Source organism: Cuculus canorus, chromosome 5 (genome assembly GCF_017976375.1).
Source record: "Cuculus canorus isolate bCucCan1 chromosome 5, bCucCan1.pri, whole genome shotgun sequence".
In the NCBI taxonomy this organism is placed as follows: domain Eukaryota; kingdom Metazoa; phylum Chordata; class Aves; order Cuculiformes; family Cuculidae; genus Cuculus; species Cuculus canorus.
In genome coordinates this window covers 56,658,926-56,682,820 of record NC_071405.1, presented here as the reverse complement: position 1 = coordinate 56,682,820, position 23,895 = coordinate 56,658,926, and the positions used below count along the sequence as shown (strand labels likewise).

At 38.5% G+C, this 23,895-nt stretch overlaps 1 protein-coding gene across 1 annotated transcript in view; it reads right to left on the bottom strand.

The window, feature by feature from the left end:
• Positions 1–23,895, bottom strand: part of DCAF5 (DDB1 and CUL4 associated factor 5) — a 73,821-nt gene that overhangs the window by 33,187 nt on the left and 16,739 nt on the right. Inside the window, exons 4-5 of the mRNA XM_009564888.2 lie at positions 22,342–22,481; positions 17,874–18,003 (exon numbers count right to left, since the gene is read on the bottom strand). Coding sequence (XP_009563183.2) covers positions 17,874–18,003; positions 22,342–22,481 — 270 coding nt within the window. The remainder of the gene's footprint in view (positions 1–17,873; positions 18,004–22,341; positions 22,482–23,895) is intronic.

Below are 23,895 nucleotides of genomic sequence, written 5' to 3'. Positions count from 1 at the left end.
GGTGCCTGAATCCAGCCAGTCCAAACTTTTTTTTTTACTTTGCTCTGGCACTGGACAACATTTTCTCCAACAGTAGATACTCTGAATATTATCTCACTTCTGCTTCTATTTACACTTCTACAGGGCATCAGCGGATGCCTGAACCCTACCATCAGTTCCATCTGTCCTATATAAAAGGCCATCTTACCAACAAATTATTGCAAAAAAAAGCTAAAATAAATCACTTAGCTAATGTCAAACTTGCTTCATCTAAAAATATTGTCAAATAGGCAAGACAACAATGCTACTCCATGACACTATTACCTAAAACTCTCACATGGTTGAATTAGTGAGTTTCCTTGTACCATATAAGGCTTTACGATCAAAGGTGGAGTACTTCTATCAGTTTTCATTGACATACACAAGACAAAAAGAAGGATCACAAGTTTCCAGGTTCTCTATTTTAAACAATAACAGAATTTGGAATTTGTTTCATCCAGGAACCTAAAGTTAATCAAAGCATACCTGAAATTCAACTTGCATTGTATGGGCTTTCTGGTTTTTTTAGAAACAGAAATTCAATCCCTACACTTTTTTAAATTTTAATTCAATCCCTATACTTGAAATGATTGTGTGTATAGAAAGGAAGACAAAGAAGGAAGAAATTTAATCCCTTTTTGTTCAGTGATCACTGAAAACTCCTTAAACAGTAGTACCACAGCTCAACCTTTCATTAACAGGTTTTGAGCAATCTCTGTCACATCTCATTAAGACCTAAGACTTTCATGCACCTCCTGGACCAGACAAGACTTGCCAGCACAGAATTTGCAAATAACAGATGGAAGCTTATTCATAGATTTTAATGAATTATACTTTCTGATGTAGCCTTCTGCCCCAACGTTTGTGAAAAATGAGTCACTCCCCATGGATGAGAAGCCACACTCCATGCAGGCTGAAGCATGTATCATTCCTTGAGATACTGTAAAGTTAAAAAAACTATTGTTCCTAAGCCAGAGTTAAACAAAACCAAAAACAAAATATAAGACTCTGTATAATGAACGCACTAGAAACTCGCTGCTGCCACTCACATGCACTTTGTGAACTGAACAGTCAATGCCAAGGTGCCACAAAGGAAACAGAAGCCACATTTTCACACCCAACTTGTAAGAACTTCAAGCTAGGCACCAAAAATTCTGTACACCTATACCAGCATGAAAAGTCCTGCTCTCTCACATGTGTGCTCATCCTCCTCCTCCCAGGCAAAGCTGTTGAGCTTCTCTTAATAGTGTTAATGGTTTTCAATAAAAACATGAGAAAATATAATGCTATAAACCATAACCTTAGAGACAAGGATTTAACTTCCCCTCTATCAGCCCTAGTTTCTGTTCATCAAGATCAATGAAGTACTCAGCCAACTTAAAATAGTCAGTCAGGCATCAAAAAAAACAACACCCAAAAAAACAACCCAAAACCCCCACCAACCAACCAAAAAAAGTTCCCCTAACACATACACACACACATGACTATTTTCCCCACTCCCCCACTTCTGACACGTTGATGGAAGTGAAAAAAATTTTCCATGGAAGATTTTACTTCCTTGAAAAAAAACCCAAAACCAAACTAGAAACCAAAACTGCAACAAAAATTAAACAAAAAAAAAAATACCCAAACAAAACCAACCAAAACCCAAAACCTGAACCCCCAAAACACATGGAAGAAATAAACCCAGATTTTTTTTTGGATAAGAAAGGTCAATTTTTGTAAAAACATAGACAAGGTCTCCATCTCAGATAAGAACACCATAACACATAGGCACCAACCGCACAATGTTAAGGTGAGGCCATCACTGCACAAAGACTAAGCCCCTCTTCTCATTACCAGTTCTATTACCAGTTCTCCTCCTCAGTCTAAACTGCAATCTGAAATTCTCTCCCGTCTGCAAGTGAGTAAGCCTGCTTGATAGACACCCCATCCTTACAAATCTTCAATCAAAGTTTCCGTGGTTGCTATTATTATTTCCTGCCCGAAATATTTTGAGATTATATTTTATAGTAATATTAGTGTAATATTAAACCAGCTCCCATTCTGCTTACAGATGTTTCATTAAGCTCCTATAGCAGTCAATGCTACCAATGAAAACACCCTTTGAAGCTGAATTTTGTATTTTGTTTCAGTAACTTTAGTGTAACAAAGCACTAAAAGAATATTTTACTTCAGAAATGAAATGAAGTAAGAAAGACTAGAACTTCAGAAATTACGACCATATACATTAGAAGTCTATAATTAAGGAGCAGCACAGCTAAGGCCCCTCAAAAGACCCACAGTTTTGCTTACCTAGTACCCTCACTCTAAACAATTCGGCCACACATGTAACGGAAATAGTTTGTGCTGCCGTTCCTTGAATATTCGGCTCAAAGGAAAAAGAATTGGTAAAACAAGAAAAACTCCACAAAATCAATCCCCACACTATTAAAAAAAGCAGTGGGCTAAGTTTCGCTGATAGAGAACAAAATGCTAAAATAGCCATTTGTCACACATTCATATTTAAGACCAATAGGCTGACGACTTTCCCCATTTGCCTCAATTCTTTCCCCCTAAACTACTCCATAGTTCCGAGCATAGCATTTTGTTGCACTCATCACAAGACGGTGTTTTTCTGTCTTCTCCACCTGCTGCATCCTGCTTACCGCCCCTCTGCCTCTTTGAAAGGGTTTGTTAAAGGAAAACAGTGTGCAGTTACTTTAACAAGCTACCAAAAGAGGCATCAGTAGTTAGGTGGGGACAAAGGGAGACAACCAGACATCAACTCCTCCCAAACATCCATTTTCTGACCCAAACGGAGACGAAACATTTTTTTCTTTCTACTTCTATGAGATAACATCTGAGACATGTTATGGTCAGAAATATGATTGAGGGGTATGGAGGGAGTGCAGCTCACAGCTCCATCTCAGCGGAAAAAGCTAGGAATCTAGCTCACAAACAGAAGACATGCAGAATTCGAGAAATCTCTCTTCCTGTCTCCAGGTGCAGGCAGTGCCTATGGCAGCAGTATGTAGAACTGAGGAATCCCAAGACGTCACTATCCTCTATTATAAAATTTAGTTGATTACAGAACAACCGTGCTGGCTTTAGGAAGAAATAATAATTGCCCGAAGTATTCCACGTCTATCAAAATTGCAGGAAAAAAGCTCAGCCATCCATCCCCAAGAAAGCAGCTGGGGGAAGTTATGTCAGTTTTTACATTATTAAACGAGCACTCATTAGTACTAAAGAGGATGTCTAAATCAAGAATCTCTAAAGACTTTGAAACTAATCAGAACCAGAGCTTTTACTCTTTCTTTTTTTTTCGGGATAGGGAGAAGAGAAGAAGCAGAGATCTGTGTTTAAGCATGTTTGGTCTTCAAATTATTATCCCCACTTTCCTGGTTGCATCATGGTGCTGCTCTATACCTCTAGCCTGTGCTAGTTTGGGATTTTCTCACACGGGATTATGTGGGGCAGTAGACATGCTTGGATACGTTGTTCATGTTTGAACTGCCACTTCTGCCTGCTCCTTATTGGGCTCCAGCAAAGGAATTTCAGAGGTAACACTTTCTTGCAGTTACTAAAGAAGTTTACTTACATATCAGACTAAAACAATACTCCCCTCTCAAAGACACAGACCACAACAGCTAGTGAGAAATCTGAAGGTGCTAAAAGGGCACCTCTGAACAAGATGGGTACTCATTCTGCCAGAAGTATTATCTTTATGAATCCAGACCCAGACTACTCTGGGGATTTAGTCTGCTTCCAAATTTGGCTCACCCAGCCAGCTGTGGAATGCTGATGTTGCCTATCAGCTCTGGAAGCAACAGAGAGAGAGAGACACAAGCACTTCTCAGCTTTTGAAAAAATCATCTTGTATGATTAAGAGAAATATTTAGTCCACAGATGGAACATTACAATCCAAACACACATGCTGGAGCTGGACGGAGGTTGAGGGGGGAAAGAATGGACAGTTATGTGCAATATGGTCATTTCCGTAGTTGAATATGCTGCACACAGGCAGCCCTCAAGTGTTAACTAAATACCAGCTCAGCCAAACAATGGAAGGCTTTCAATCCAAGGGTAGCGCCAGTAATGTAAATAAATCAATTTCTACTGGCAGCTAGTGGAGTGAGGGAAGAAGTAGTCTCATGGCACTCAGAATCTGCAGGAAAAAAGCTATACCTGAAACAAGTGTTTCTCTCTCCTCCTCTCTCCCCTTTTCTAAACAAAGAAGTTACTTCATCCTTTTTTAAAAGCTGACTGCTTGAGTGGTAACATAACCTTAACCCAGGCTATTCAAAAGTTAGCTTGGTAACAGACAGTGGCCATTAAAACTGAGAGAAGATCAGTGTCTTGGTAGAAATAAAATAAAAGCAGCATGCATGACAACATTAAATAGAACCATTAAATAAAACCATTGTATAGCTTCTCTGGATAAACTACAAATCTGACAATGAATTGCAGTACAGACACTGTCCTTGGGAAATGAGGGTAATTCAAGAGGGAGAAGGAAGGAAGGAAGGAAGGAAGGAAGGAAGGACGGAAGGAAGGACAGAAGGAAGGACGGAAGGAAGGACGGAAGGAAGGAAGGAAGGAAGGACGGAAGGAAGGAAGGAAGGAAGGAAGGACGGAAGGAAGGAAGGAAGGAAGGAAGGAAGGAAGGAAGGAAGGAAGGAAGGAAGGAAGGGTTGATATCATAAACAGCAGCATGCGAAACTAACTTAATGAAAGAATGACCTTAAAAGGAAAAAGATAATTGAATGCTTTAACTAATACACACCATTGCATACAGCTGTGTTTGTCAGCATTTCTGTAACCACAAAACTGAGGAACTGTTACTGCACAAAAGGAACCAGAATGAAACTTAGCAAGAGGAATCTTGGCCTGGAAAACTACAGAAAGGCTTGGACTTTTATCTGGAAGAAAGTTATTCTGCGTGTGTAAAAACACACACAATTCTTATTTAGTCTGAAGCAAATACTCAGAAAGAGCCAAATTAACCAATAGCAGAAAACGCAAGACAAGATCAATTAACAGGCATACATTTTTGTTTCTAAAGTAGATTACAAGTTTCACAGAAATATTAAGATAGGTTTTTTTTTGAAAAGCAGGTAAGTCACATCAGAATGTATGGAGTTCCTCTGTATGTATCCAAAAGTGCCAATGAATGTGAAGGTAGTCCATCAGTGTCTTAAGATTAAGAAGGTAAACAAGCCATACTTGGAATATTGTTATTTTTCAGCAACATGCTTATTTTCCTAAATTCTAGCATCACTGCTTCTGATTATCTCATTCTATTATTCTTTACAAGAATTCCCGCCAAGAATTACATTTCCTAGAATCTGTAACAGGAAGCAAGACGTATTTGCTTGGACTTCAAAGCAAAACCAAATAAAATGAAAGCTGTGTACTGTTAGCCAAGCTGAACACCCCTGCTTTCTTTCAAAAATATACAAGTAAAATCAGCTGCATCCACCAAGACTGGAAAAACAAGGAACTTAGGGTGAAGATTATGTGTGTCCAAGACTATGTTATTCTTTCTGCTGCTTACTGTTAGAGTCAGGAACATGTAAGTTAATATAAAAACGAATTGTTCATTAACAAACTCTCATGCATGGCAATCTCTAAGGTGAACAGTGGCTTCACCTTTCCCTCCAAACCAAGAGGGCAATAATTTATTGATTTTTTTTAATAAAAGAGATTCTTATCCGGTAACAGAGTTCAGAATCTGGAACCTAAAGAACATCAAACATCACCAGATTAACGTATCCAGAGCAGCCAGACCTTGTAACAGGAAAAGCTTGCATGGTTTGGCCCTTAAGATCTAATCGAATAACTGAAAGCTAATGTTGCTTCACCAGTGTATCTGAGGAAGTTCTCCAGAAAGTATTCCCTTCATTCTGCCTTCATTCACAGGGAAAAAAAATCTACAGAATTTCAGTATTTTGAGGAAGATGACAAGAGCAGTGGCATGAAGTTTACCACACTCTTACCGTTATTTGTATTGCTTTTGTTCTTTTAGGACTTAAGGGCTTACCTCAGTCATTACAGTGATTAAACAATAGCAAATTACAACAACAACAAAAACAACAAAAACGCCTATCCTCCTCCAGCTCTGTCCAAGGTTTGTTTCAGTCTTAGTACAGACCTGTTCCCAAACATTCTCAGAATCAGCTGTAGGACTGCCTTCGCTACAGCTCTGAGAGTCAGCAGACACAATAGTGTCCTATTCTCACATTCTGCATGAATCATCTAGGTGTAACGGTAATGTAAGTAATAAATAAGATCTAATAGATGTAAAATAGCTCTGCAGGAAAAGAAAAAACCAATTTAGCCACGTTGAAAAAGGAAAGAAAGCAGAGAATACAAAGTAAAGAGCAACTGTCCAACAATCACAAGCAAATTAGCTGTATCACCTTGTAATTTTCCTTCTTTCTACAGTCAAAGTCCATTATTCAGCCTGTTTAGAAATAGTACTTGTAGTATGGAGTAGAGAATGTGAGAGACAACACTGCTGAGATGAATCCAGTGAAACACAAAGGAGTAGGTTTTATCAGATAAGCAGACAGAGAAGATGCAAATACAGCCAGATATGGCATGGGAAGATGACCTTTAGGCCAAACAAGCTGTTTCCAAAAGGAGTTGTTTCCAAAACAAAGCACACACTGAAGTCAGTATAACAGAAGTAACACAGATACCAGAGAAAGTTACCTCAGAAAAACAACCTGAGTTTAAAAGCTGGTAAGTCCTCCTGAAGAGTAAGTCCAGGTTCACACCTTAGGGTCTATGCATAAGTGGTCACCTACCAATACTCAAGTCCTACAAAGCATTTTGCCATACAGACATTTCTGTGCTGCAATTCTTGTATTGCATTAGGAAAGCTGAGCAACATCAGCCACAGATTTTTCTCTCATCCAATGATATATATATATATATACAGTCACTTCACTTCTTTGCTCTAGCAAAGCAACATGCATCTTTAATTCACCAAAGCTACAAAAACTGAAATTAAAAGAGCAGCAACAAGAAAATGGGCCTTTCTTTTGACACGAAAAGTGGCAAGATCCAAGATGCTCTTGCAGAATACCAGTCCAGTCCTGGATCATAAAGTTTTTGCCACTAGCAGGTACAAAACAAACGGAAATTACCATGTAAAGGTCACTGAATGCAACTCCACACACAACTTTGGTCTCACCAAGTTGGCTCTGCCACACTTTCCCACAGACTGATGTTGCAAAGACTAACTCCCTTGTCTTAGAATACAGTTGAACTAACTTTTCAGATATTCTCCCAAGATATCCTAAGATGATCTCTCCTTTGTATTCAGTCACCAACAATTATTTTCATTTTTTTTTAAAAAGTAAAAATAGTATCTCTTAATATCTTTCCTCATTTTAATTCCCTCCTCATTGAAATGAGGCATAAGGGTGATTAGGGCAAGGCTCATACGATCACAGACCTATTTCCTTAAGAAAGCAGGCCAAACACACCAATTTCAAAGCTAACAAAGAGATAAAGAATCATGAGGCTTTTGAAGCAGGCAGTACTCTCATTCCTTGGTACAGAAAAACTTAAGGGCAAGAGACGTCAATCAACAGACCTACCAATCACTGTGAAACAAAACCAGGTTTCCTGACTTCTTGCGTAGTGCACAAAGCTACTAATTCTTGAAAACTATAAACCTGAAGGCCACCATTGCTTCTGAGCACAAGCTGCATCACAGAGGGAAAAGGGACAGTATTCAGCTTAAAGTGCCTCGCCAAAACCAAACCAGAGCTGTGGTGATGCCAGTATGTGTGAAAAAATTTAATCTTCAAATCAGAAAATCCCCATGCAGATGATGCAGAGCTAACTGTCTGTAACGGGCAGTGTGATTTTTACTAATGAAGCTTTGAGAAAACCACTAAATCAAGACAGGAAAAGCTGAACAGAAGAGTCACTATAGCCCTATCTAAGAACAAAGAATTAAAAGCTGAACTACTAACAATACACATTTTTATTGCACAATTTGAACCTCAGTACCCCAAAACTCAGTTGTGTGTATGATCAAACAATCCAACGATGCCTGAGGAAAGTAAAAAATCTTTTATCCTGTCATTGAAAAAAACCTTCAAAGATTTTTAGTTTGCATATCAGTGAATTAACCTGAGTAATCTCCACTATAGGAAGGATACCAGCCTAAACAGAAAAGGCTAAGATAAACCTTCTATCCCAAGAGGGTCTGGGCTGACAAGGTCAGGCATAAAGCAGGACTGCACATGAAAAAGGAATGTGTACATTTAAAACTGAAAATGAGAGGGCCCTTCCTATGGTACCGTCCTAGTTAACTCCACAATAAGGACAAGACAAAGGTGGGAAAAAGACTACAGCACCTGCTTCACACATTTAAATATCAGGCAGCATTTGGTAGACTTGCTCACTTATTTAAGTATTTCTAGACTATCTTATTATTTGGTGCTCACACCAGCAACACAAAAGATCATTTGGTTCAGACTAAATAACATCTAGCAATAAAATCACTGATTTACACTGCAACTTCGGTGCAGCATTTCTGTCTTTAAAAGACAAAAAAAGAAAAGAAAGAATTAAAGAAAAAAGCACTAACTTGCCGAAAATGGCAACCACAAAAAAAAAAAAGAGGCCATCTGCAGGAAAGTGCTCTTCCCAGCAGAAATACCGCTTAATCCATTAGGATGACTAAAGCCTTAACGATTGTCACCATCTCTCTTTGCCTTAAGGCAAAAAGGCTTATTTGCAAGTACTCCCTTTTTTCTTCAGTGGCCTCCTACTAGAAAGGCAGAGGAGACCACCTTAGACGTTTCTATCACTAAAGAAATAATTTGATTTTGGCTAAACCCGAGACAAACAGTTTGGAGATTTATTTATGGACACAATGAGGAAAACAAAGCCGAAAAAACAACCCAAAAATATCATGCACAACCCAGATGCCATTACCACTCAAAAGTTCCTTTAACACCACCCGAAGATTTCCAGACAAGAGTAATTAAGTCCCCAAACAACAATCGGCTCACTTTCTATCACATTAAAATGATTTTTTTAAAAATAATGGAAAACAAATAGTGGGGGAAAAAAAAAAAATCTAGGTTTAGGTTCTATGTTATTCGGGGCCAATATGCCCCATTGGACCTGGTCAGGGGAGCTTCAAATTCTAGGTTGAGACACACAGATCAGTTGAGCTGCCTCAGCAGTGCAGAAGCAAAACAGATGAGGATGGTACATTTGTGGGACGAACTGTATTTCCTGAACTACAGAAGAAGAAGAAGTTAGTTGAACTATTTGAGGTGATGTGGTTGATCCACAGGTTAATACCTGAATAGCACTTAAACTTCTTTACACTGTAACCTAGCTAAATGAATTACTTTAGGCAGCAGAGTAAAAATTGACAACAAATGGTTCAGCTGGGAAGGGAAAGAAATGAACAGATAAGCTTGACAATGAAAAAGCTGTTTCCAAGACACACACGCTTTTCCTGCACTCATTAATACTGTGCTTTGCTCAGGGTATGACTGACAAAGGTCTCTGCACAGAAACATGCAGCACACTTCTACTGCACTGAAATAATTTAAAAGAGTAGTTGCTGATTCAGCAATGTAGAGGACTCTGGCATTTGCAGGGGCTTCGGGAATCCCAAAGCACATACACTAGAAGTGATAAGAATCACAAGTGTCTTTCCTTTATGTGCAGGGTCAAGATGCAAAACAGTCAAAAGGAAAACCTTAAATCTCCACATGCTATTCTTGCCATGCACTCCTGTAGGCATCGGTAGCATCTTCATAAAAACCTAAGCAGAAAACAATTGCAACTAAAGATGCTACTTTGAGAAAACTCCCAATCCACCAGTTCTATCCTCTAAAGAGCCCTGAACCTCACTAAACTCACTGTCAGAAAGGAACCTTATGGCTACCCCTGAATTAATAACATCCCCTGCTACACCATCATCAATACCAGATGCCACACTCGCACTTCCAGAAGCTCAGCATTTCAGCCAACATGACAGACATTTTGGTAACACACAGAAAAAACAAGGCAATAGCTAGAATAAAACTCAGCATGCACATGAGCATTTCTCAGAAAGTAACTGCTGTCACTGTTCTACTGCTACAATCTTTAAGGATCAAAGTTCTTGAAGGTATGAGCATGGAAACCAAAATTGCCAGCCACTGCAGACCTAAATCTATGGACTTGGACTCAGCTATGATGCTGGTTTTATGTCCTTAGGATATCCTCCGCATCACCACACAGATGTTTTTTCAAGTCCTCTCTGAGCAACAGGCTATGAGTATCACCTGTTGTACAGACAAGTACTGCAAATACTCACCATCTCCCTTTCCTCCCTCTTCCTTGCCCTCACACCCATCAACAAAAAAAATCCCAAGAAAGTAAACCATGCCTCTATTCAGAGGTACACTTAGCCCTCTCCTGCAAATATGATCTATTTGACATGCAGCTAACTAATCTCTGAAGAACTGGTCTCAAACTGCTTGTAGCTCTGGCAGCTACCACTTCTATTTCAAAACTGACAAAGGCCTTCTGAACCCTAACCCTAGCTTTTCAGGACGTCAATCTAACATAAACCACCCGTGAGTCCTCTATGTCCTTAGATTATCATGGATACAGAGATATTCCACACCCCTCCATAGAAAGAAGTCATGTAGTACACAGAGTGTTTTCTTCTTGTCATCACAGGCCATTACACCGATCCACAAACAAGAAGCTAATGCTCATCGTTTCTTGCTGAGAACTACACATAGCAAGTGAAACTATAAGGCAAAGCACTCAGAAGTCAAGAACTAGATTTTCAGAAATACTGAATACCTGTGATTTCCAATAAATTTGGACCAGAAGTTATGCACTCAGTGCATTGTTTTAAGAGATGGATCATGTTCGCTATGACTAAGCCGAACACCTAGTAAATAGCACTTGGCAGATAAAGCTCTATTCAAGACAAAGACTTTTGAGAACACAGAGTCAGTTGGAGACCAGCAGTGCAGCACAGCCACATCCTTCAACATCCTCCAAACATTGGCAAAATCAATGTACCTCAACTTTAATAAACATGCAAAGAAGAGTCCTCCCTCAAGATCCCTCTGAATCTAAGTAGTCTATTACAGGGAAGAAATTTCCATCTCCATATTTTGCTTACTATTTAATGAGCTGATCACTAGGTGATTCACTGAACCTAACAACAGGTATTCCTTATCTTCAGCTTGGAAGTTTGCTTCCTCTAAATACTTAGTGGAGGAGTTTTAAATCCATTAAGAGAGCCTTCTTGATTGGTGGTTTCTTCTACATGAATATTCATTTAAAACGTGAGCTAAAAAACTTTGCTTAAAAAGGCTCTGAACAGCAGTTACTCCTCAGGCAAGACAACGAAAGACATCAAAGCTGAATTAATGTTCCTGTTTAGCTTTGTCTGCTGTGCATTGATGGAAAACACTGAAACTGATACTCTTTTAACATAGGCTTATTAGAAGTCGCATAACCAAGTTAGCTTTTAAGATATGCTGTATCAGGCACCAGGGGATTGCTCTGGTTTTCAAGCAGGTTTTTTTAGGTCATCCTTGGGCTTTTTGAGTACATTGATTTGTTAACTACACAGACAGCACCGAAACTTCCAGAAGAATCTTAAAAATGTCTATTGCACGTAAGCACTTCTACCTCACTCAGAGGTTGAATCCAGTACTTGAGTTCTGGGGACAAAAGAGTTCCCAGAACCCAACACTCAAGACCGGTGTCTCAGAACACTATGTTGTACTGCAGGAACATAAAAAGTCACGTATCAAGCAGAAACACTTTCTGCTTATAGTTTATTCTCACAAAACAGGTAGCCTTTGAAGGGTCTATCACCCCCAACTTTAGCTATGTTTCACCTCTTCTACTTTGTAAAAAGCCACCAGGAACGCTTGTGAGGAACATGCTGATGAGACAAGAAAGGGGGAGGTTAGCATAGCAGCAGAAACTGAAGAAAGTAAAACGGTAATGCCACAAAAAGCTGAACATTTCTAATAATTTACTGCTTCTCATCTGAGGAAAGTCTTGCTTCCTCCCTTATCTCCTGTTCTCAGCCTGTTCTTCTCCGTCATTTACGCTATTCAGAGTGCTCCCTGAACCCAGTTCAACCTGCTAGGCTGTAAGAAAGCTACACAGCTTTTCCAGATTAGTTTTCTAAGTTCTAAGCAAGAAGAGTTGGCTTGAAAAACAGGTCAAACACAAAACCAGTGCAATGGACATAGGAGGAATGAGGTCCTGAGAACCCTTAGCTAAGCCCTCCCAAGCTTACAGAATTGTCCTGAGTTACGTATTTCTGATACTAACCAAAGGCAGCATTTTAACTCTTGAACTGGACACACAAATGGATCTCACTGTGTAAAAAGCACCCACCCAGCACTCCCATTACAAGCAGAAAACACTCCTGAGAACAGCATTTTTGTAGTATGAAAACCAGTTCAAAAGTATGTGATGGTCATTAACAGAACAAACCAATAATCATTTTGATCTCAAAGACTTCCAGATTAGGTGATGTAAGTGTTGGGGGGACAAGGGGAAACGTAGGAAAAGAAAGAATTAATGGGATAATTATCTTATTTTCTTAGGGAAAACAACAGCCTTTTGATTTCAGTAAAAAGGCAATGGGAGTCAGCGTATGCAGAAAAGGTGAAGAAGGAAGAACATGAGTACCTAGAAATAGCTGGAGTTACATGGTTGTTGATTGGAATATATATGTAAACTGACTTGGGCTGCCCCCACGAATTCTGTAACAACACATATTTGCAATACATATTTTATTGTAAACAGTTTAAGATGCACAGACTTGCCTTTTTTGATTTTCTTAAAAAAGGCACAGCTTCCAGACCCCATCTAGTGGTGCGAGTGCCTTACAACAGCTTCTTTAATCAAACCACACTTAAGCTTTTCAACGTATTCTTTAAAAAAGACACAATACAGTTGCTTTCAGTTTAACGTCCACCTTGAAAGAATGGCAATACTCACACGTTCTGAAAATAGAAAAAGAAGATTTCCAGAATCACCAGTCAACTTGTAATCATGCTGGACTTATTTAAGTTCTATTTCAACAGTGCTTCATATGCTATTTTTGAGCAGCCAGCCCCCCACACTCAAGTCTTATTAGTGTACTGGGGGAGAAGTGGGAAATCTCAACTGCTGCACTAAATCTAAGACAGACAACATACCAAGCTGTGAATGAACTTTGGGAAAAAGCAAAATGAATTTGCCTCTGTATCCTGACTCAGTCAGCAAGACTAATCAATTTATGACTATTTGAATTGAGCTAAACTCTTCACAATTCAGAGCTGCGCAACTGTCTCTAAATTTCCCCATGCATGCCAAGAAATGCTGGCTTTTTCATTATCTTCTTCACTGTGGTAGCTGAATATAAAGCACTCCCAGGTTCCCATCAGAAAGTTAACCAATTTTGCAGTATATGAATAAAATCCATCCATAATCAGGACTGTTTTTCTAACTCTAAAAAATATTTTTTTATTTGTATATTTGTTTTGTACTGCCTGACTAAAGCAGTGGATAAAACAAACTCTTGTGACTGCAGACATTTAATAACAGGCTAGAAGACAAACCCTCCTATAATCTAGTTGGAGAAGAGCTGTCTATCTAGGAGAAAAATATTCTGGCATAAAACTCTTCAGATTTTCTGCATAAATAAGATGCAGCTCATTTGTTTCTTGCAAGCAATGGAATCTGTATCTGAATTCTCTAACTTACTAGGATATTGCTACTCTACTCAAGATTTTGAAACTTTAGAGCTACGAGTTTAAAACACCATGATTAACCATATTTGCACTGACTACCACACAAATTTAGAGGTTAACAGCTAATCACTCCTTTTCTGACAGTGCACCATCAAGCTGAGCAACGTTAAAGAAAAACTACACCTCACCTGAGGAGCCTCTGCTGATTAAAACCAGAATTTCAGCATTAAGCCTGATCCCCTACAAATGAGCCAAGGCCAGCTGAATACGGTGGGCTTATCAAAGCTCAGCTACATCTGTGATGAGTATTACTGCATCAGTGCTGTTAGCCATAATACACATTATGTGAAGGTATTGCTAGCAACAGTACTGCTATTGGCCACAAGCAGGTAGTCTTTGGAATTTCAGGCTCTTCATTAGCTTTATGGATTTTGCTGGAGAGCAGCAGCAAGATTCTCTGGAACAGTTTCCAGTTAAGAAGCAAATCAAGCAATGGCTGCATTAGTAACTCTGCTTCCACATGAGAACTGATAGAGAACAGGACAGTAGTCGGCGAAAATGAATTTTACATTAAGTGTTACGCTAGCAGCCAATTATTAACTACATCTGACCATTTCACCTTTCCTGTATTGGAGGAGTGGTGCAGCCCCGCTATAACCCACTAGAAGTTACTATTTTGGCAATCCACAGCAAATATCTAAGAAGTGTCTACACTAGTTCTTCCTTCTACCCATTCAACCCCCAATCAAAACCTCACTACCACACACTGTGACAAAACAGTTAAAGTTTACCTGATCTCGTAATTTCTGCTAGCATCACAGGTTGCATGATATAGGACCGTGAAGTTCCCACAAAGGCAACAGTATTACAAAGAATCACACTGAAGGAAAGGAGGAATTTCCCTTGATGGCTTATGGCATAAAATAAAGTCCCTCACAAGTGAACATCATGTGCAGCAATGGCAATATAAAGGTAGGCTAGGGAAGGAATAGACTGATCTAGCAATCTTATACTACGCTTACATATTGTGCTATTCAACAACCTCAAAAAGTTAATACTTCCACTTTGTGTCCCCCTAAACCCTCTATTCCCTCATTCTTCCTACACCTCAGGCAGTGCTACATCTTGCATACCTATGACAGTATCAAAGAGAACTGCAAATCTGTAGAGAAGCAAGGATTTCCACCATTGGCAGACATTTCTGACAATGAGAAAAGCAGCCAAGGCAGTAACCCTTCTTTGCTGTGCCAGTGATCTCGCATGCACATTACACAGCTTCCTGTTTATCCCTAGAGTCTAGATATCTTCTGGGCTGTTTAACACATTCTGCCTATAAAATTCATCATCCAACACACTTTTGGCACATATCTTACTTCAAACTACACTTTGTGTCCTTTATTATTAAGAAAAATATGGAAAATGTATACAAGCTCGTTCACACACCAACTTCAGTTCTATGTAAAGTCTATCACAAGTACTTATAGCATTAGGGGAATTACTTCATCCTTAACAAAAAACATATTTTTTTCCCCTGATAATTAAGTTCACCATCTATTTTCCCCCAAAAGAGACTGTAACAAACTAAAACCCAAAGGTGAAAATGTAAATTCCGGCATCCGCTTCCTCGCTACAGTGAGGATTATATCTTAACTGATCAACAAATTAATAAAATACGTTAAAATCAAGTTCCATAATTTTAAATTTGCAACCTAGATCTGCAAATATCAGTGAGAGTTTTGGCAAATGCTCTATTGCTTTAATAAAGACTAAAAATCCAGCCTTGTTTATTTAAACATGAGGGACTCTGGCTTTGGCAGGCCACTAGCAGGACAGAGCTCACACAGAAGAGTTCTCTTCCCTGAGAGTTTCCTGGGAACGAACTGCAGTGGCAGCAGAGTGCTGTGGGCCATTTGCTTTCCCTCACCCAAGCACACCCTTCTCGTCATGTTTTGGGCACATCTCTGATCAAGCAAAGGATGAAAGCTGATGGCTGTCCTAGAAAAATGGCAGCTGAAAGCAGACTTATGACCTGCATTTAATTAAGTTACAGCTTGCCCAGACCAAGTCTGAGGCTCTAAATATCAGTCAGCAACACTTACTCTGTAAGGAGCAGCCTCTTACTACTCACTCTCCTGTTTCGGTGTCCTCTGGGAGGAGCAGGCTGCAGGCAGGAAGCATGTGCCTATTTTACACAACGCACCACACCTAGTAGGTGTAAATGTTTAAAATTCAGTACTGAAGGGAGCAGCTGCATGGTATACACAGTATTTGTCCAGCTGTACAATAAGGGTGTTACGTGCATGCCTCTGTGCATGGAAAAAGGGATGTGATCTACTCACCTAGGAATTTCAGCACTGTAGTTGGGGAAGCTTAAACATCAGACACTGCATTTAATATTTTTAATTACAAGATGACCCAGAGGTTTTAACATAAGGCACCCTTTCCCCTCCCCTTTCATCTTTAAAAAAAAAAAAAATAAGAGACTGTAAAATTCAGATTTGTCAAAGGTTTTTAAGTATTTCACACTGGTGCTATACCTGGAGAAAGAATTACTTGCCAAGAAGCATCACCAATTAAATTCTGCTGTAGCTATTTTATATTTGTCATTAGAAAGAACAATGACACAAGTCAGTGGAAAATGGGTGTCCTTAAATGTGTGATCACGGGCTATTATCTCATACACAAAACCAAGACGAATTCAACTTGGAGAAGTTCTTAAAATCACAAAATTGAGGTAGAAGCTGAAAACCAAAGTATCCCGCAAAACCAGAATGAGGCCACCTGGCTTGGCAAGAAGTAGTTAACTTTGTGCATGTATTAGTTCATGAGAAAAAAGGCACAAATTGAAGTTAAAATGACAGAAATTTTAAGAGGAAAAAACAAAGATGTTTGGCAAGAGCAAAATAACCCTAAGGACTTGTATTTCTCTCCCTCTATTCAGTAAATGCTGAAGTTAGTATGTAAATATCTAACGTCAAACTAAGACCTAGGCATAAAGAGTTTGACAAGGATAAGTGAAGATTGCTTAGGGAACTTTCTAACTCCCTTTCAGTTATATTTTATCAAACCTAAATTTCATAGCAGACTGTACAACAGCAGCCAATAAGGGCTCTGGCAAACTTTATAAATGTGAAGGAGCTCTAGAGCCATCAGCATCAGCATGCAAATTCTGATTCAAGCTTAAAAATAAAAAGAAATTCAAACCATTAATGTTTACAATTTAAGAATAATGAACCCTCCTGAAACCATAATTTTATTGCTACTGTAATGCATGTCTAAACATTTTATAATTTTTTTTTAAGCCAGTTATATTTAACTGCATATGAGAGTGCTTTTTCTCTCTGTATAGTACAAACCCAGGAACACTTTCTAGTGATATGCACTTCTAGATACTTAAAGAAACTCACCAAGTAGGGAAGAGTCAAGTGTATGCTATGTAAGATTTTAAATAGCTGAGCTACTGCACGATAAAACAAGTACCACCTGTTTTCCCCTCTCTTCACTTTTTTAAAATTATCCTTTCTGCACTTGCATCTGTAACTGGAAACATGCAAATATAAAAGTTGGGGGTAAGGGAGAAACATTTACTTGAGGTGCTTGATATTTTTTTCTGATTATTATGATTAAAAAAGGAAATTGCTTTCAAAACCTGAAAGACTGAAAAAGACCTGAAGAGAAGCTTAATCTCTCCCTTCAGTGTTGGGCAACAAACTACCCTAGCCACAGCCTCTAGTCAGCCATTGAAAATTGAGCTGGGTAGAAAAAACCAAACTGTAAACTAGGCAGTGCCCACCATGGCTTCTTGCAGTATTAGCAAGCCAGTGCTAAATATAATGATGTGAACTTGATACAACAATCCAAGTTAATCTCCAGTGGTGAAACCAAGCAGGCTTCCAAAAAAATCACTTAACTTAGCATTGAAGAACTAGCCCTGTTCTAAATCAGATTGCAAATATGAAGAATGTTAACTATGCAAAATTCAGCATTAGTAACATAGCTGTGAACTTTGTTCCATATCTTTTCTTACCATCGTACAGTCCAACATTAAAAAAAGAGTGGCATGCCATCACCTTTCAAGGAAAAGAAACAGCACAGCATAGGACAAGGACAGACAGATCTTACCTCTGAGGCTTACGAATATCCCAGAGTCCCACACCTTCCTTAGAGTTGGCAGTCGCCAGTAATCTGGGTTCTACTGGATTAAACATCACACTGTGAAAGGCTGATGGGTAATGTGCCAAGCAGAAGGGCTCTGTTGAAAAAGTTGGTATTTCAGACATAAGAACAAATAGTGCATGCAATTGTTCGATGAAGCGGGTTTGGAAGCTTAATATGGAAACAGCATTACAAGATCTGAAGATATGGAGACATGTTCAAACCATTTCTCAAGATGACACATCCAAAGCAATATAAAACCTGAGGTTTTAAAATCCACCCACACGCACATTAAGTTTGCCTAAGTATGGAAAACGACACATACCAGATTTCAAGATACCATTTTACTTATGGAAGGTTATCAGAGTTTAGAACTAGCCACTTGATCTTTAAGTATTTGATTCTTCTTAAGGTTCTTTACCAAACTGTCATCTAATAAGGAATATGCACTGCAGGGCTTCCAAAAGTTTCCTAGCAATATACACCTGGCAGCTTTCACAGCCATTGATGATCACCCAACCTGTAAATGCAGCAGCAATTGCTTACATGGGAGAATAATATAACAAAAAGCAAAATAAATTTGCATGGAAGTGCTCCAAGCAAGCTACCAACCTTGGGAAAGAGAGGCCTGCCATCTCTTAAGCGTCATACAAACAGCTGTACAAGTAAACAAGAAGGGTGTTCCTCTTGCATAAAAATGTCAACAGTTGGCTTTTGCTGTTCACACACAGTTAAAAACATGCTCATCCAGACTCTGCCTCTCATCTTGATTAGTGTAACAGGACTGTGGCCTGCTACTCTGCCCTATTCATTCCATCAAAATGCTGCCTTCATGACGATTGGGAAAAAGCCTCGACTCTGTCATCCTCCTCTGCATCTTTCTGCTAGCCTTATGGTTTTAGGCACAGTCTAATTCTCTGTGTTGTACGTATCTTATGTGTCACTCATACTCAACTAAGAAACCAGAATCAAAGCCTGTTTTGATTCAGGAATTATGCCAGAATTTTCCACTCACCATTTGCTTTGATGCGACCACTGCATTGCTCACACGCTTGGGAGACTCTTACTGCCCATATTTGATCCACTGTGTGCAAACACCTTTAGTCCCATAAGCACCTCCAAAGGTACTTCATTTTCTTTCCTCATATCCCTCATTAAGGCACATGAAACATGGTTAAACAGATTCTTCCCGAATTCCCAGTATCTTCTGAAACTACTGCCCATCAAGCAACTGAGACAGAATTAACCTTTGCTTGTCCTGTCCCATATGTATTCATTACAAGGGGCTTGTAATGAAAAAAGACTCTGTACCCTTGTACAGGCTCTTCTTCCCTTTTTAACATTCATTTAGCAGTGATCAAACCAAAGGTCTCTCACCATGGCTGGAGCTTTCTGGTGCTATTAACTGTCACAGGAAGCAAAGATAAAGTGAAAAACAGGAGCAAATCTTTGCTCTGCCAGCCTGCCCCAAGGCTTTAGAGATTGCTGTTGGTCTGCTGACAGTTCCAAATAAGGTTTAACACCGGAACTGACCTTCTACATCTGCACCACCAAATCAGATCCCTGCTGGGATGCAAAAGGCTGTGTTACTAAAATGGCAGCCCCCACTGAGAAGCAATGGTCTGCATTAGCTGAGTGGAGAGACAACATCAGATTGATAAATAAAGGAGTTTGTTTTTTTTTAATAAACTTTTAATTTGTGAACATTTGTTTAGTCAATTTGTTGTCACTAATTACTGGTGTTTTCCTTCTCCTCTTTATAATAAATAGCCTAGCTTGGTACCACAGTTTTCTTCTAAGATATCAAAAATTGCCTTTCAGCCTGTCAAATTAAAGAGAGATTACAGGAGCTAAACTAATGAGACACTAAGTCATTTTAATGAAAAGTAGGGATATTTCTTTTTTATTGTTCTTTATGTTCCTTCACAATTGCAGCTTTTATACACTGGGGTATGAAAGTGTTTCTCAAGGGAGAAACTCAACACCATCTCAAACAAAAATTAAGTGAGTTCATAAAAATTACTGCATAAATCACTTGGCAGTGAAAAATAGGGAGAAACACAAAGGTAATGAAGCTAATTTTAAAGCTTCTTTTAATGCACTGTTCTAAACTAGGAGGTTATTTGCAAGATTTTAATATGCTGGTCACTCAGGGTAGCTTAACAGTGGGCAGGCACAGTGCCTATTCCCATGACAATACCATTGCAGACAATAGGATTACCCAGTGACAAGCATCATATTGGAGTAAACATTAGCAGGGCTCGTACATAAACGCTGACTCATGACTCCTACTTAAGCATGCAAAAGCCCTTTATTTAAAATTCAGAGAACCTAAGACACTGCTCCAAAAAAGCCCCAAATGTACCACAGCTAACATTACTTCAATCAGCTAACATTACTTCAATCTGTTTTCACTGGTGCAGTTTTCTCATTTGAAGACTGAGCAACAGTAAAAGTAACAACAAGGTTTTACTACAATGAAAGAGGACAAACCTCACGTCACACAATTTCAGAAACTCAGATCCTATTGGACATTAGCTTATGGTTCTGGTCAGCTTCGTACTGAAGCATTTAAGCATTCAGTCTCACTGTTGACATCCACTGTCAGCAACAGGTATTCTCTTAACACAGACAGATCTCTCTGGTGTAGAATTTAGGAGAAGGCAATAAAGGAGCATTTCACCATTCCTAATTTGGAAGCCATGCTCAGCATCTGGTCTTATTACTTAGATATCATGAAACAGAAAAATTGAGATAAAGTGACATCTGAATTTACCAAAGGTAAATTAGTCACATCAGATTAAGTTGATCTCTTTCTTTGATAAAGTAACTGACCTTTATACTGGGAAAAAGAGGAAGATCTAATGAGGACTAAATTCATATGTGGTATAGTATCACGTTTAGCTATAGGCAATTGGGATTAGCAAAAGGAGTTGCATGGGTTAAGAAGAAGCTATTAATATTCCTCAAAGGTGGATCCAGAGAAGAGACATTATAGGTATTTTTATTAAAATCTGTGATATACATATACTGAGTGTATGCATTGTTTTTCAGACTGTTTTAATAGAGTTACCAGATGGGAAAGAGATAAGGGGCATCACAATTGCACAAGAGAGTCACGATTCACAGTGAGAATGAGACTACTTGAAAATTCATTGCAGTGATATTATGTTTAATTTCTATCTATACGAAAGCAATATGCCTGGGTAGGGAGAGCATCAATAAGCAAACCACTCCAAGTATTCTGGTGGGGCTTATCAAGAAAGACCTAATTCTGGTTACTCACATTAAATAAAGCCCTCATGATACTACTGGCTGTAAAAAACTCCTGTGGGAGTATAAAGTATGTCTTGTTACAGCTTTCATTTCTTAGTCAAAAAGGGACAGAATTGCAGTCTAGAAAAGCTATCAAATTCACTATGTATGTAAAAAGCTCAATTAAACAGCAACTTTGACCTAGAGCAAATGTGTACAAATAGTCACAAAATACATCACCTAGATTTCAGCATCATACACAACTTTCCATTAAGACCACTTCGAAACCATGAGTTGAGGTAATTGCCTTTAACTGGCTTACAAAAAAAAGATGAAAGTTTATCTTAGCTATGAGGGAAGGGAATCAGATTCCATACCCTTGCAGATTGCTTAGTTTAGAACTCTCAGCCTTGTGTTTTCTAGCATGGCTATAAACTCACAACTTCATTTACTGAAGTACTACTTAGGTATTTCTGTAGGAAATACAATTATTGAAGTATTCCTCTCCAAATTTATGTAACCGCAGTTCCAAATAGAGATTCTTCGGCCTTAAAACTGCTGCCGCAAAAACAGAGATTGCAGTGTTTTGAGAAGCTGCAGGTTTGTTACATAAAAGAATGGTATTCAGTTCAGTTTAGAAAACAAAGATTGAATTCAGTAAGAATTCAACTTCTCTGCTACCACAGAAGGGCTCTAAGTTTCCATATAATCAGAAAACATTATGCATAAGATAGATTCTAGTGTCACAGAGAAATATCTAAATAGCTTTGGAAAATTATTCAAGGCAAAATAACAGCTTCCTAAACATCCAATTTTTTTTAACCTAGGCTGTAGGAAAAAAAACCCAAACTACACATTCCTAATTGACTTTTAATTTAGCAAGATGTTTTTATTGAAGAAACACATCCTGCACTGCTGCTTTAGGCAAGTTAAAAATTATTAATACCAAGTTCTATGCTAACCTGCATAATATGCTGGTACTTTATGAAGTCATTTAAGACAATAACACTGAACTGTAAAGACCAGGGCTTGCCTATCACTGGCCACAAGAACTACACCTCACCTTCATCCTTCTCCAACATTCCCTGTTTAAATTGTCCCAGTTAAACATAACTTTTCCCTTCCCTGCCTTTCCGAAATTCTTCCTAAATTAGTGATCTTTTCCACCTAGAGAACTCACCTCCATGGGAAGACTCTCGGATGTCCCAAATAAGAACACGGCCATCGTCTGATGAACTGGCAAAGATATTGTCATTTACTGGGCTCACTGAAAGGCCGTACACTGCATCTTCATGGGCAAACACATCCAAGGTCTCAGTGCTGGAAAAGACACACAGTACTATCATTCTTCCTTCTCTTGCCACTGTTTTAAAAAGCAAAGTACTTACAGCTTTACCCAGTAATACTTTGTGACAAGGTTTATGTAACTGCATAAGATGACCCTTCGGTTTAATTAGAGTAAAAATCAAACAAAAAGCCCATGTAGAGTGACCAAGATGTCATGCTATGAGGGAAAAAAAAAACACCTCAGACCAAAACCCACAATTTAAAAACTTCAGAAACCACAAGATACTATGGAAACCATGTTGTATTGGATTAAACTTGGGAAGAGGCAATGAGAAAGGGAAAGAGTACTTGGGATGTGTGGGCTAAATTTTTACTACTTAATGTGAAAAGGAAAACAAGACAGAACTATGTTCTTTAATATACGTTTCTATACTGTCAAAAAGCTCAGTTGAAAATAACAAGAGATCAACTTTCCAGCTGGCATTTTAAAATAAGTTTTCTTGGTTCTCTGCAACAGACCAGATCTGTATTTTTTCACATAGAGAAAAGCAGAAATAAAGAACAAAATAAAAATAACTCCCCCAAAAGTACCTAGATTTCAGTCATTCTGCAGTTACAAAAAAAAAACCAAAAAGCCCATTCTTTGATTCTCTTCCCAACATTTTAGATGATTTAAAAATGAGGAAATACTGGTATTGGGAGGCCAAAAGCTAAAATACTAAGACAGAAAATGCTGGGATTGTTTTATTTCTTTGGCAAAACCCCTTTATTTCCGTAGAGACTGCAGTTTGTATACAATCCCTATAGCTTATGAAAGCTCCATCAAAGAGATCCCATGTAAAATTAGTGTTTTGCACACACAGCAATTGCTGCTCTTAGTGACAGATCTACTAATTCTGTCTCATTAAGAGAAAGGCCAAAAAAAAGTAACAGAAAAAGCCATTTAGAAGTATGAAAAAGCAGTTGATAGACTAAGTGTTATCATCCAAGAAGACAGAGTAACTTTCTATAGAAATAAATCAGAATTCATTGTGTCAGACTAGTAATGTTTCTTTCAGAAGATCACACAAATATCCTTAAAGGAATGAATTCACAATGCATTCAAACTGGACTTAGCATAGCTACAAAAACCTCCTGATGACAAAAGCACATTAAAAATACATATGTATGAAAAAGACATTGTTAGAACACCTGAGCAAGACGTGGCAGGAAAACGTGTTTTCTACAGAAAATTGTCAAGGACAAAGAAATTGTAGAAGCTTGAAAAGTCAGAAAACAACAAATACCAGCATCTAAAATTTTGACACATCCACTTTTAATTAAAAAAAAAAAACCAAAAAAAAACCACAAAACACAAAACCAAAACACAAACAAAACCAAACAAAAAGTGCACAAAAAACACACACCCCAGAAATAAAAAACAAAAAAGCCAAACCAAAACAACAAA